This window comes from Ciconia boyciana, chromosome 6 (genome assembly GCF_034638445.1).
Source record: "Ciconia boyciana chromosome 6, ASM3463844v1, whole genome shotgun sequence".
Lineage (NCBI taxonomy): Eukaryota > Metazoa > Chordata > Aves > Ciconiiformes > Ciconiidae > Ciconia > Ciconia boyciana.
This window is the reverse complement of record NC_132939.1, coordinates 13,511,136-13,526,601: the sequence shown is the minus strand read 5'-3', so window position 1 is coordinate 13,526,601 and position 15,466 is coordinate 13,511,136. Positions and strand designations below refer to the sequence as shown.

At 40.3% G+C, this 15,466-nt stretch overlaps 1 protein-coding gene across 6 annotated transcripts in view; it reads right to left on the bottom strand.

The window, feature by feature from the left end:
• The window catches only part of DENND2B (DENN domain containing 2B), a 191,218-nt gene that overhangs the window by 103,904 nt on the left and 71,848 nt on the right, over positions 1-15,466 (bottom strand). For all 6 annotated transcript variants that reach the window (XR_012043076.1, XM_072865267.1, XM_072865263.1 and 3 more), the window contains one exon: positions 4,012-4,116. Coding sequence is in view for 4 of the 6 variants with exons in the window: in XM_072865267.1 (XP_072721368.1) it covers positions 4,012-4,091 (80 nt within the window). In the remaining 2 variants the exon portion in view is untranslated. Of the gene's footprint in view, positions 1-4,011; positions 4,117-15,466 lie in introns of those variants that run through there.

Here is a 15,466-nt window from a genome sequence, read left to right as displayed (position 1 = left end):
TAGCACAGCTCTGATGGAAAAAATGGCTGTGGTGCCTCATGCCAATGGATCCACACTCCAGTCATGACCAAGGGAATCTTAGTTACTGCACGAATCTTGATGCTTGCAAAGCATGCAGTTGTATAGATGTTTACTTGTAGGCACTTCCTTTCCACTGAAGATTTTTATGATTAAAATTTAAATCCATGATCTACGAAGGTCTGATTCACAGCCAAAGTAATTAGAAAGACTTCTATAGGCTTTACTGACCTTTGCTTCTGACCCATAAAGAATCACAAAAGGTTGAACCAGATGGTGACACTATATCACTGAAACCCACCTTGTGTCTTGCAACAACAAACCACACCAAAACTAGGACTGACAAGAAAATAACACCAAAAAGATGTCTTAGCCACCAGGAGACTAATACACCTGTGTTATGCCAGTATCAGCACTTAATGAAACTCTACCCCCACAAATTATAGGGAAAGCACATTTGCAGATTGCCAAATCTCCAGTCAAATCCCATACTAAGACAGAGACAATGATTGTTCAGTTTAAATGGATCTTTGAACATGTTTGCAATAAATCCCACAAGCCTTAAACTTTTATTATGCCAGCATTTACTCTGCTGATTTACAGTCTGACTAAAATGAAGAATCCTCATGGTTGACTCAAATAACATCCTCTTACAGGGTTTCACAAAGACAGGTGAAGAACATTACACAAGGCAAAATAATGGATGGAGAACTGGTGCGTGACAACCTATTCATCTCCTCACTTGTCACGCAAGTGCAACTCAAAGATTTTTCTTAGCTTCAGGTCCATACTTGTGCTTACAAAATCTTTTCCTGACAAAGTCTAATCAAAACAGATGGTGATGATAAGGAAAGACAGTTTATTTGACAGTTATTATCCAATAACTTAGTATCCCACAGTACTTTCTGAGCTATTCAGAATGGAAAAGATTTTAAAACAAAAGAGTAGGTCCAAAGTTTACTAAAGTCTAGACCCAAGTTCCCAGCACCAATCTGTCTGCACTGATGGAAGGATGATAAACAACTTGAGAATGCCAGATATCATTAGGGATCTGGTTTTAATATCCACATATGAATATATATCTCAAAATTCCTCTAGCCGCTCTCCCCCCCACCTCTATTTTATGTTTTTACTGGTTTGTACTAAGGGATGCCAAATGCACAAACTAACAAACTGGGAAGCATACAAGGATATCAAGTCCATTTCTGCTGAGCTTCAACACAGCATAATATGCCTAATAAAAGACATTAGAATGGATGCTGGTTATCTGTATCTTTAGTCAACTGCAAAATTTAAAAAGTGAAAGGAGCACAGCACCAGGAAGAAGAGAGGCAAATCAACCTAATGAAAGATTTAGACAAGGGAAGGGTGTGACAATGCCTCAAAGGAGGTCACTAGCAGAGACAGGACTAGGGTCAGGGTTCTACCTAAGGCTCTTGATTATTAATTCACTGCTACTTTGTAGGCCAACCTATCCCTTGGCAATCTGGATGAGGCCATTTCATCCAGCTCGGGAAAATTGCCTGGAATTACTGCAGTTCAATAATACGTGTAGATAAGTGGGAAGGTGTGGCAGGGAGCTGAAAGAGAGAAATAAGTTATTAGATACAGAAGGCAATGCAGAGGCAGCCATGCGTGCATGAAATATGGAAAGACAACCAAAACTGAGAACAAAGCCAGAGTGTTTAAACGCAAAACAGAGATGTGTCATTAAAAAGAGGTTTTCTTTAAGTAAAAACAGAAAATAAATAAACTGTTAAAAAAAAGCTCTTCCATTGCTTCCATCCTGAAAATCTCATAATTTAGTTTATATTTTCCCTTTTCCATTGTTTGTGGTTGGAAAAGTTCAGAATACAATGGCAGGTATGCCAAACCAAGCCAGTATTCAACATCACTTTCAAGCTGACCTACAGCTCCCTGCTAGGATCAAAGCCAACTCTCCTCAATTTCTCTGTCTGAACTTCTCCATCTATGCTGGCTATTCTACCTGGCAGCTACCAATACAGGGACTCTTTGCCTCTGACATTTCATTTTCAAGTGGATAAAATCAAACTGTAATTCTGTGATTTACTCACCTGAATCACAGTCTTTACTAATGTATTTGAAACAGCGAAGTTATCCCAATATAACCCTCCTATGCACATACTGTACTGCTGCCAGCTAGGAGTAACCCTGGTACAGCTTATCAGATGTGGTACCCTTAGTCAGGTATGGCTAGAACAGATGCCACCTGGCCTGGCCAAATTTGATCAGAGCATTTCACTGACATTGGTACAACCCACACTCCTATCCCAAAATGTCCAACAAATAAATAGGACCTCCACTGCTTTTTTCCTCGACAACATTCCTTTCTGGGCAGACCCATTTTACTGCAGCCTACTTAATGCCTTATAGTTACATGTTGACCTTCGTAAGGCAAAGTGCGTCTTTGTTGTTTCTATGTCCAATACCTAGCATAAAGGTATCACTGCAGTACAGATACTCTATAAGGTCAGTGCAAGTTATGGGCACGTTCCTACTCTATGCTGTTTATAATGGGGTTAAAGTCTTGTTTTGAGCCAAAATACAAGAAAAACGAAGACATTGGCATGTTATTGTGTAAGGTAGTATAGAACAGCCCTTCAAAACAGAATAGGACAATATACCCATGCAAGAATCCCCTGGAGAGCTGGATGCTACAGCAAGGACAGAGAGATATGTCAACAGACACTTCATGCATTTGAAGAAAGACCCTGCACAGTTTGTGTGGTTTTCTACTCACCTCACTAAGATGACATCCAAAGTCTAGAGCTTTGTTCTTGTGTTCAAACAGTTAATTCATAAAGGTTCTTTAATGTGACAGTTGTCTAAACTTTCCCAGTCAAAGCATATCAAGGCTGCCCTAGTGGGACTGCAGATTTAAGTAAGGGTTTTGCAACTGTCAGTCCCAGAATGAGAGGAGCTGGTGGGCTTGTCCTATGTGAAGGCCACAGGCTGAATCAGTCAGCATTACTTTGTAAAGGCTGCGGCTGAGAACAAGACTCCTTCTGACACAGATAGGTGAACCTGTTGGCTGCAGGTGAGTTGTTTACTTGCATACCAAAGCAATATTCCACAGCAGAGTTGCCCAAAGAAAACTTCTTGTCCTCAAAACACTGCCTTTGATCAGTGTAAACTGAAGGACAATGGAACAATCACTGACTCTACCCTTCTTGCCATTTCACTGTACTAATTCATGAGTGAAAGGCATCTGTTATTTACAGGCATCTGCATCACTGCATGCAGTCACATTACAGCCTTCTGATGGACTGGAACTTTATTAGGACAGTGTTTCTTAGCCACAAGTAAACATGCACAAATTTGCAAGTGCACTTCATCTTCTGGTCTAGACTAAACAGACTGATTCCCTCAGGATTGCCAGGCTTGGGGACTTAAGGTGTCCTTGGCTACATTTTTCCCCTAGCTGTGAATGATTAAGTTGATCTACTTACTCTGTAAATGAGTTAATGCTACAGAAAGGGGGACAAATAAGCAAAGCAACAGAGATGAGCCGTGTACCTTACATTGAACCCCTTTCACACTTGCTGCCTGACCTGCAACAGGAGGCAGCCTCTGCCCACCGTCTGTCCAGGCAGATACATCAGAGAAAATGTGACAGAAACCAATACAAAATACAAACTGAAGATTGGCAATGGAGAAAAGTTGACATGCGGTCATATGGCCAAGAAATTTAGTTCAAACCTCCAAGGCCTACATGGAGCCTTCCACACAGGTCCTTCCTTGCAATCACTTTCATCATAACCAGCCGGTAAGCAGCAATAGCTCAACAGAAATATGCTAGAAGCACACCTTTTGTCATACCTCGGTTCCTCCAGTCCCTACCAAAAACTTCTCTCAGCCCAGCAAAGCTGTCTCTGTGTCAGAATAGAGGTCGCTTACCTTTGAACAGAGATTTTATTCCAAATGCAGGCAAACCTTTCTCAGAATCTACAAAGCCTGCAGTTCACCACTTACCTATCCAGAGTGTCCTGAGGCACTTTACTCCCTCCAGCTCTGCTGTTGACACTGGCATTCTTGTTGGCAGTCATGGTCATTTCTGCTTTCTAGAAACGTGGATATCTGTGAGAAGAAAAGTTAATTAAGCTTCAACAAGTCCAAATGACAATTAACCTTCAAGACTGCTAGAAGCACTATGCCGTGTAAAGGCAGAACTCCAGGCTGCTTTTCATTCTATAAAATGCAATCAGTCTAGTTATGATCCTGAAAAACTAAACCCTACCTCTCTACTGCTCCTCTTTCACATCCACAGCCAAGTTTATCAGAGCCCAGTGCTATAAAGGGAGATATCTTATGGGAATTAGGTGTATGCTTCAGGTTGTGGCATGTCTGATGAACAGAGCTGGATGCCAAATTCACAAAATATCACAGGTTTGGTATGGTTCTCCCATCCATCAGTATACGTGGAGAACCCAGTAACTGCACTGTGTGATACTGGCAAATACCATAGCTATGACTGGTATTGTGGCCACACAAAAGGTATTCCAAGGAATGAAGAAACTTTTTGCAATTTTAAAGTGCAGCTCTATTATGGAAATATTTTCTAATAGTGAAATATATTCAATAGCAAATATGTTGAATATAATTTTCAAATCTGCTTGTGATAAGAAAATATCTACAAGCAGTTTTCTCTATTGGCCCCATGATTCTTTAAGTAAAACTGTCTTAGGACACTTTTAAGACCTCGGGTAATATAAAGAATCATTACTAATTTCTAGTTATTTCCTAGTAATTTCGTAACAACCCAAAAGCTGTAAATTTAATTTCAGCCATAGTAAAACCCCTATATATCCAGTTAAGTGCCCAAAAGATGGGCCTTACTTCTGTAATGTTGCTGCATACCGGCGAAGAAACAGCCGAGTACTATAATTTATTTTGCTCTCATCACTCTATCTTAATAGGAACACCGTGCTGCGACTGAAGGGAGAATATGACGATATGGATATGGGCCAGGATGTAATCCCAAGGATGTAAAAGTGGTAACCTCTGCTGGCACAGGCTCTGGGTGGTTTCTGAGATGCTCCTTAGTTTATAGGCTAAAATATCTGCCATGGTTTGCAGCACTGCCACCCGGGGTCTGACCAGAACTACCAATTTTTACAACCATTAATGGCATAGTTAATGCAAAAATAAGGAGTATTACAAAACTTCTTGTTTACTCAAACCCACAGTAAGTCCAGACTGCTCAAGAAGCCAACTGTAATGTGATGCTAAAAGCAAGCTGGGTATTGACAACACACAAAATCCTTGTACAAACAGACCCATCGTGGTGAGGAGGACATTCTCTAAACCACTTTATTCCAAACTGTTCTGCCACAAATCAGGTCAGAAAATCTCCCGCGGATTGCAGCGCCAGAGGCAGAGTCAATCATGCTGACCACAGACTTCAGGTCTACTTGTCCTTCTCTGATTGCCTTGTGTGTATCGATTTTCCCAGATTAAGTGGATATCTTTTTTCCCAGTTGTTAACATTTTTTCTACACTGAAGCTCCCCAGATTCCTCCAGTGTCTCAGTGTTATTGTTATTGTTACATTATCAAGATAACTGGACTGTAAAGAACTGCGTGTTCCGATTGGAAAAGGGCTTGCTTGGGACAAGAAAGGAAACCCACTGATGCTGGCCAAGCTTTCTAGGACTGTGCATTCCACAGGGAGCCAGCAGCTTTTTAAATGTTTTCCACTCACCAGTTCAATGCCTTTACTGTGTTAAAGCTGAACCACTTATTAGCAATTAAGGTGAGAAAAATAAGATATATAAATGTGGCATAAGGTGAATAACAACTGTTAGCGTGCATGTGTTAACATTCATTTTCTAAGATTTGCTTTTCTGTTCAAGGCCAGAAGAAGCTGAATGGACCCTCAAAAAGATGGGATACTGACCTGGCACATTAAAAAAAAAAGATAGAAAACAGCAACATAAAAGCAGACTAAGAGTCCACTTTTCCCGTACCCAAAATCCAATGGAAAAAAAAGTACGCATACATATGCATCAGGGTGTTTGCTTTTCTTGGGAGGTTTGCTCTTCTCAAATTTCAGCTTCCCAAAAGCTTGATAAAAATCATTGTGATCAATATACAAAAAAGTGATTATTTAAACCCCACATTTCAAAGCTACCTTAAATGTCAAATAGGCCAAACTGGTTTGTTTTCAAGCAAAAGAGGAATTGAGTTCTGAAAGAAAATTTCACAAGATATGTTAAATTTAGTGACATAAGTGTGCTTCTTCCCATGCAGTTGAGGCTCTGGTATATATGGTGGTATCAACTGACTTTTCCATGCAGTTTTTCTTTAATACTTATTTTGCATGAATATTTTACTGCAGGTGACTGGTATCATCCCCGCATATGCAGAGAAAATCCAAATAATTTGAACATGGCAAAAAAACAGTCTATCAACAATTTACAGGGGTGCCTGGAAGCAAGAGCTTAATACCAAAGAAAAAAACCCCTACCCCAAAACCAAAACAGAGACAGAGAAAAAAACTAAGCTAAATTTTATGGTCATGTAGCAAGTTATTTCAGAGGCTTTGAACGAGTCTGACAGCCCTGTAAGTTTATATGACTCATTGTATGGTAAGAATCACATCCCTTGGGCTTATGTGAGAGCAATTCTCCATGATAGTATTTGCAAATTATTCTTCACAAAGTAATTAAAACCAAAATCTCTCAAATATTGTGAGATACTGTTAAAAACAAATCCAAAAATAGTCATGTCACATAGATTCCGCATTGCCTAGTTAACCATCTAACTACACTTTGCCTAAAAATGCAGAATTCTGTTTTATTTGTAAATGTAAATTATTATTCTGAAACCCTTATTTAGCCATAATTTGTGCTTTACTCCAGGCGTGGTCTCACTAATTTCACTAGGACAACTCTCAAATGGGTAATTTAATGAGCCCGGATGGTAGAATCTGGACCTTCTTCATTATTACATCCATTTTGTCTAAAACCTCCACAAACCATTTGGCAGGATCAAAGAGTAAAGACGACAGACAAATATAAAAAATGGTGTGATGGCAACGTGGGATCTGCTGCTAGTACCAGGCAAGGTTCATCATCCTGACTGAAAATGGCTGCTGTACTGATATTTCCTAACAGATTTTTATCATTGCAGGAAGCCCCGATGACAGAATATTCCTTATGGACCATCTTCCCCCCTCTTAAAGGTTTCCTTCCACTTCCAAAATGGTACAAATGAAAGTGTGGCCTGGAGCTTTTTTACAGACAGATGGGGCACTGAAAACCATCACACTATGTGCTAGTGAACCTTACGGCATTGTTGAATCTTTAATTCCATTAACAGGTATTAGCAGAGGAGGTGTAACTCCTATGCTCCTCCTCACTGCAGTTTAAAATTATTCTCAATTTCCTAAAGCATCCCAACACTTTGGAAGCACCACTCCCAGTCCCATTACAGTGCTAGTTGTTCCTCAGCCCACTCCCATTCACAAGTGGTTCAGGGCTAGAGCTAGCCTTGAGCAAACACCTGAAAAGTCACAGCAATCAAGAGTGCTTTATTTGTACTAACCGAGAGCCTACTGAGGTCTCAAGAAAACCTCCTGCTTTTTTACCCACAACATATCCACCAGTTCCTGCACTGCAAGAACTGATTCCCTCCTCTCCTTCTGTGTAAGGTGAATAACATTGAGCCTAGTTATTCATGTCTAGGTTCAGATACCTTATACATGTATTAGATCAACGGATGTCTTAGAGAAAACATCTTCATAATTTGAATTGTTCCATCTTCCATTCCATTAGTATAAAGGGAGCAAAAGAGGACTTTTCATTCAAAATTTCTTCAACTCAATAGACATGCATGACTTTTGTTTGTCTGTTGGGGGTTTTTTGTTGTTTTTAATACTATGCTCAATATCTTTTCCTATCCATATGGTCCTTTTCCCTACTTAGACTTAAAATAGATTCATTGCACTCCATTTGCTGCACCCATTTCTAAAGCATTTTCCATTAAATATACCGTTTCCAATAAAAAGTCCTTAGAGTATGTTGCAATGCTTCAAAGCCAGTTTTCTGAGCATCAGGAACACTAGCACTGTTTCTCTGGCAGCTTAATGAAGAAGCATCCAGATTCTGCTGTTTACTGATGAATGCTGAACTCACACAAGCAGAAGACAACGTGTACATGGCTCCAGCCCTCTCAGCCAAGCATTCGCTGGGACTCAGGCTGCAGCACAGAACAGATGAAGTTAGGAAGGTGGCAAAGAAGAATACATGCAGGGTTTCTAATGACTTCAGAAGGAAGCCTTTGAATGTAGGCTGCCGAATTCTCTCCTGGCATTATCACTAACACAGGTGCAAATTCTACAAAGAAAATGTGTATGTCCAGCAGAGATGTCAAGTGTGTTCATAAGACTTCTCTACTCTGGACTTCTGCTTTTATTTTTGAGAGGTTTGTCAGTGACAGTTCACTGTATGTAAAGTCCTTGTTGTCTCGTGTTGCAAAGATTAACTTACACTTGGTCCTAGACCAAACCAATCTGTACTGCAATCAATATAATTTATAAGGTATAATTTGGATTCTTGAGATCTGCATATGTTCTGAAGCCTTTTAAGGCAGATTATTTTCCTCTTGAAATTCCACTGATCTGGAAAATATGGGGGAATATTACTGCTTTGTTCTGCCCCACAGGGCAGAGACCTGGAGACATAATAGGAAGGCATTACAAGGAAGAACTACAGGCTGCTAAGACAAACTCATGCTTTTGAAAAAGTACCTTGTAATAAAGACAAACTCTCAGAAATATATTATTAATAATAACCAATTTGGTCTACTTATTTTTCTCTTAACAGTAGCTGCAGCAGAATGTCTCTAGGCATTGAGAAGTTAGTTTAAGACGTTAATATGCTTTTCTGAGTGCTTTAAGGAAATCTTGCCCACATTTCGAGTTGTATAGCTAAACTTTTGTTTAAGAGCCACAGCTTAGCATTGTGGCAATTTGCCTATTCCCTTCCAGTAAAACAGATAATTATGTCCTCCCAGAACAACGTCAGTTCTGATGAACTGGAAAGTCCAATAAAATCTTTAAAGATTTCTGCCTTGAGAGGGCTTCTGCAGAGACTCCAAAGAACATTTTTATAAGAACTACATGCTTTTATCAGCTATACCTGTTCTCGAAGCTGGGCCACTGTAAGTTTAGCCATGCAATACCATACAAAATAACATAAAGAGCTAAATGACCTGCTCAGCAAGGACTTGGCATGGAGATATTCAGAAAGTATTAATTCAGCTATCTCATTCCAAGTTTAGTCTTTACAGCACACAGATAGCCTAACTATGATCACATCAACAGGCTTCTTGCAAGACACAAGAATTAACTGCCTTCAAAGCTAGTCCTAAAGACTGGAGAAACAGACCTTGTGCTATGAGCAAAGTGTACATGCCTGAGCCATATTATGCTCTAGCGTAATCTCTAAGTGAGAAAACAAGATAAGCCATTCACACAGCTATGTATATCCAAGTCCCTGACTGAGAACAAGTGACATTGTTTGTGGATAACAGAGCCAAAGAAACAGGGTTTGTCAAACTTCTCATCTTTATGACACTGTGAAAGGCACAGATTTTAACTGGTATTAGCTCCACAATCTCATCCAAAGTTTCCCTCCTTACAATCCACAGCCGCCTGTTTCCAATCAAGTCTCTGCTAGGCTTTCACAGCTAGGTGACAAGTTTACTTCCAGCACAAACTTCCTAGTACAATCAATAGTGGTGGTGGACTCGGGTTGTCGTTGCAACCTTGCAATGCCAACCCACCTTCTCAGCAGTTAAATCCCCACTGAACTGAAACTGATAATATTAGGAAATGGATGTTATGGCACATATTGGAGGGGAAAGAAGTTACCTCCCCTCAGCATAGGTTGGTAGATCTGGGTGGCTGCAGAACCAGGCAGGTGAAAAGCAGGCACACTTCCTAGAGCAAGCACAGCTCTCCACTTACCCCTCACCCTCCCCCTGTCCTACTTTTCTACCAACTAAAATGCCTTCCCCTTCTTCTGATATTCTTGCACTTGCCTATTTCATGCCTTCCTCATTCTGTCCCCCTCACCCTTCTTTACCTTCTTATTACTTAATTTATCTTCCCTCAAGCTGTTTTTTCCCTTGAACTGAAAACGGGCAATACCTGGTGGACAGAACAGACATCACTTGAAACACACCGCAGTCCAAAACTTGTGTCCAAATGTAAGAATTCAGCGCTAAGCTCTTCTATTACCTCCAGCACTGCTAGGGCAATCACAGCTTCAAAATGGAAGGAAAACAACATGAAAATCAGAGAGACAAGTGCTACCGTGCATACTCGCTTGTCTTTTATGAAGGAATTTTCATTAATACTAGGTGACCATGCTTCTTAGACTATCGAGGGCACATTGTATTTGAAAAACTTTTGAATATAATTATGGGAGCTCTCTGGTGCTTAAAGGTGTTTGCTTTATCTTGCATGCTTCAGTATTAAAAAGGACCACTAAGGTTTTGTTTGTGCTTTGCTCTCTCACATCACTGGAATTGTATCTCAGCTGAAGAAGCTGGACTGAATCCAGCCTTTAGACTGAATCTTTCTTCTTTTCTGCATAAGGGAAAGACGTATTGATTTGTGCCACATCTAGTGCAGTCTCTGATAGCCGATTTTCATCTAGCTAGTAGTCTATACGAGACTTCCTTTCAATTTAGATAAATTACAGCTATTGTTGTACCAGCAGGGAATTAACTTCACTATGACTTCTTCTGACTCATTTGTGCTAAATGAGTGCTTAAAGAGCTCTCACTGAATATAACAAGTTCACATTTATTGACAAATCAAACTGGAATAAACTGAAGGTTCCTTTAAAAGTGACTGCTCCCCAGGGAAGTGAGGAGGAGATATTAACAAAAAATATATGGCTGCTATTGAATCAGAAGTTAGCATTTCCCTGTGTAGGTTGAAGAAAAATACATTTAAAAAATACATTGACTAATTCAAGCTTAACTATCTTGATTTGAGACACCAGGGTAGAAAGAGTTTACAATACTTAACAGTACAATTAGCTGGTACTGTTATAAGCTCAGAGGAATGTTAACTATAGATTTTTGTGGCAGTATGAACTGACACAGCTTTAGCCAGTCATAAAACACACCCTCACACTGCCCTTAAAACTGATGTCAATCCAAAATACTACAGTCTTATTTTCTCATGCCTGTGCTAGCCACACATGCTCACCCCATCTCACTCATACAGCTATCTGGTTCAGGGAACTGATTCATCTGAAAACCAAACGTTTGGGGGTTTTTTGTTTTGGCAAGGATGATTTTTCAGCCATTCATTTGGGTTCTTCTGGACTGTCAGGAAAACATACCTTAAAAGTGCCTTCAAAATATGTGTTACTTAAAACTAAATTTGTGTGCTTTCTCTTTAAGACAGAAATTTTTTTGATTGTGGACAGCACTCTAAATGTTATAAATATGTTCCTACAGTGTATAAAGTACAATTTTGGCCTTGCAAATATGCAGGCTATATTTGCTTTTAATTTTTTGAGACCAAAAAGAGACAAAAAGGATAAAAACATTCATCAAGACATTTTCTCTCTGACATGGATGCAGCAGAAACTCATGCATATGATGTAACAAAAACTTTTAGATTTCATACACTAAAATTTGGTTTTAGATGTAAAGCATCCACATTAGCCTCATGTGGCTTCAGCAAGCAAAATATGTGTGCACCTCAGATCTGCATTAGGCTTTACTACAGAAAAGTGACTTCTTGTTTCCTTCTGCTGTACCTGAGTGTCAATCACAATCTGATAAGTCCTTTCAACAAGCCCTATAATAAACTTAACGAACACTGGTTTGTTGAAAGCCCTCAGTCATTGCATTTTGCAATAAAGGCTTAGTACAAAATAATCAGAGGCATATATATTTTGGCCTTTGCAACACAAACATTTCCATGATGACCAGACATCGCTATGAAAACAGCCTACTTAAAAATTGTGCCTAACATATATCACAGTTCCTCAATATTATTCTTCCTTTGTCCTTTCCCTTCATCCTCAGGATATTTGCATGAAAACACCAGTTCAAGTCTCAGGAGCTCACCTGCTCCTGTTGCTTATTCCTCAATGAAGTTATAGTCCTCTAACTGCAACATCAATATCATTTGCACAATAATGAATTTTTTCTTGTACGCAAAAAACAGATTAAAATTTGACTAAGGAATGAGAGTAGATTAGCTCTAAGGAACAAAGACTCTTTTTGATTAATATTTTTTGCATCACAAAGAATATGAAAAAATAGGCTGTCCTTTGGTATTTCCCACAGGTCGTCACCAGTCCCTAAAAACATCACAATACAATTCAAAATACAGTTCACTGCTTAGTACAGACTGCCTGGGGGCACAGGCTGCAGGGGAGACACAAAGTGAACAAACCAAGCTGAAAGTCTTAGTAAGTCTTAAAAGGATCTTCCCTGTTGAGCTGGCACTGATGACTGAACCTTCCTCACCCCAAGCCTGACTGACAAAGTCTGGCAGACAGCTGAGAAACATCCTGACTTTGCAACTACTGTAGGTTCTGATTCAACAGAGCATCATGCAAGGCAAAACACGGGTCACAGCTATAATACAGAGCAAGCTGCTGTCCCCAGTATTGTTAGCACACCTCCCTTCCTTCCTGCCAGACACACGTGGCTCCCACTCAGAGCACCACTAGAGTGCAAACTGCAAAATTAATAGCAGTTATATGCCTCGTACAAGGTTTTAATAATACGTGATGGAAGGAAGGAGGATCTTATGCAGCTGCACAGAGACTTGAGAGAGAGGGATTCAGTCTTCATTTTGCCATACATTTCTTATGAGTCACTGGATAAATGGCTTGAGTTATGCTAGTTGAGTTATTTCCTGACTACTTCTGTGTATGGACATCTTTTCTACAAGAAAGCTGTGCTACCCAGGAATGTCTGAAGTACGCTCAGCCATACAGAGGGTGGCTTAACAAGATCTCTATTATATTGTACTTTAAGCCTGAATTAACTTTCCAGTGTAGACAAATTACCTTAATTTTCATTTCTCAATTCGTACTCTATAAAGCAGAAACAAGTCAGAACTTGTCTGTACGCGGCGGAGAATTTACAGCATCCTAAGTACTCCACACGAGTTCTCCATGCAGATGTTCATAGTACATGTTTAGTGTGGGTAACACACTTTCCAAATTACCTTGTATAAGGGCATGCTTAGGAGTAAGAATATAACCAGTGAATTATCTCAGAGCAGGCAGTAAGCTATAAATAAATAACTTGGCTTCCCACTGGCTGCACAAACAGGCCCTTGAGCTTCTTCTCCCATACCCTGAGAGACAGCAGTGAAGTTGACACTCACAAAGCTTGAAAGCCCTTGAAACTGTCTTTCAGTTTGCAGCTGACTATTTGTGACAGTGTGGGAAACAGTGCCACTGAGAAAAGCATGGAGATTGAAGGGTTTAAATGGGCAGCTTGACCACTGTAGCTGGTGGCACTATTTTAACTTATTTTCAGAAGGCCATGAGACTTCTTTTAGCATGTTTGCCTCAGACTCCTTCTACAGAGCCCTTCCTGAGAGCAGAGAGGAGGAAAGACACCTACGAAAGGCCAGGATGGCCAGGGAGACACTTTGCTTCCAACCTCCACACAGACAAACGGTCAGTAACGGCAGGGAGGGAAGAGGGACAAACAGATTTGTACCTCATCCTGAGTGTCCTCCCCTGCCAGAGTGATCAGCAAAAAAAGGAAATGGTCTGAAAAAGAAAGGAAAAAGGGAAAATAGATGTGCTAGTGTGGGGGGAAAAAAAAGAAAAAAAAAGAAAAAAAAAGAAAAAAAAAGGAGGCCTTAGTGGAAAAGCAAACAAAGCAGAAAAATGAGAAATAAAACAAGGACTGATGAAAATGTTACTCCCAAGTCCAGTGAAGCAGGTTAGGTCATTTGCCACACGGAGTATTCAGGTTCAGGCATGCTGTGCTAGGAGATTAGGTGACCTTCAGTATGCTGGCACTGGCTGTAAATAAAGAGAGAAACAAAGTGGTTCCATTGTTCAAGTCACAGCAATAAAGCAAAAGCCCTGGATCAGCATCCAGTGTGTGTAACTGCCTTTCCCTGCTGCTAACCAGAAGGGAACAGGTAAGATGGCTAACAGGAGTAGAAGAAAATCTGAGACCATTTAAGGACCAAGTCTGTACAGAGATCCAAACAGTGTTTTGCTCCCAGAGAAGGCTGTAAGGAGCATTCAGCAAAGAGCAGTCTGAGGATAACCAACTCTCCTGGCCAATGCAGATGTCACCAGGAAAGCTAACTTCAGAGGAAGGAGGCAAGGACCATCTGGAGAAGGATGTGGAATGGATGCTTCATGAGTGTCAGCAGGATTGAAAAATGGAGGTCTTCAGCAGAAGTAACTGATGGCAACTATTGATGCTGTCCGCGAAAAGTCCTTTGACTTCTCTCTAATACCATGCAGTAAAAAAAAAGCAGACGGCAAGATGACATTGTCACAAAGTGTTGTTTTAAGTTTCAAGCAGCAGTGGAAGATCTCTGATACCGGTGCCTCAGTAAGGTCAAGAACTGATATGTGGTGTTACTATGAATCTCCTTCTGTTTAGATCACTATGTTCTAGTAATCATGTTACTGTTCTGAGTCAGTATCTCCAAGAAGCATGATACTGTGATACCTAAGCTGCCAATGCTAACACTTCTAGTGAAGCAACTATTACTTTGGATGGACTGTCTCAATATGATGATACAAAAGCATCCTGGGAGGATGAGGAACTGGCTGGAGACCTCATGGATGTAAGTAGAAAATATTAGCCAAAACTGTCTTGGCTTGTACAAAGAGATGAGAACAACCTTGGGTCTGTCTCTTTTGCTCTTGGCAGTTACCCAGGGAATCTGTAGAAAGGCACAGAGAAGATCTTAATTCCCCTGTATCCAAAGTACATCCAGAAGTGATCCTGGACACAGGCATTAGCAGCAGCAAATGGGATGGCACACAAGTCTGTTGTTTGTATTAGGGATTTGTGCAAGAACCGTTCAGGAGAGCTATCTGTTTACATTTTGAAATCATGTTCTTGCACTTAAAGCAACGTCTGCAGGATGCAAGAGCTCTGAGCTGTGTTTGAGCTCTAACATGGATTCCTTTTGTAGTCTTAGGAAAGCTGCTTAGAGGCGAGATCCTCCAATTCAGTGCCAGAGAGTAAACCCCATTGTCCACATTCTGGCATCTGGTTGAGTGGCCCATTTTCCCAGAGCTGCTCCTATTTTTCCTACCCTACTTCAGAAATCTATGGTTTGATCTCTCCAAATACCGTTCCTCTATCAATGAACCAGAGGTAACTTTATGACTTAGCTCACATACAAGCAGTGAGGACATGTTCTTTAGTAAGTTCAGGTTGTCCAGAAACATGGTGGG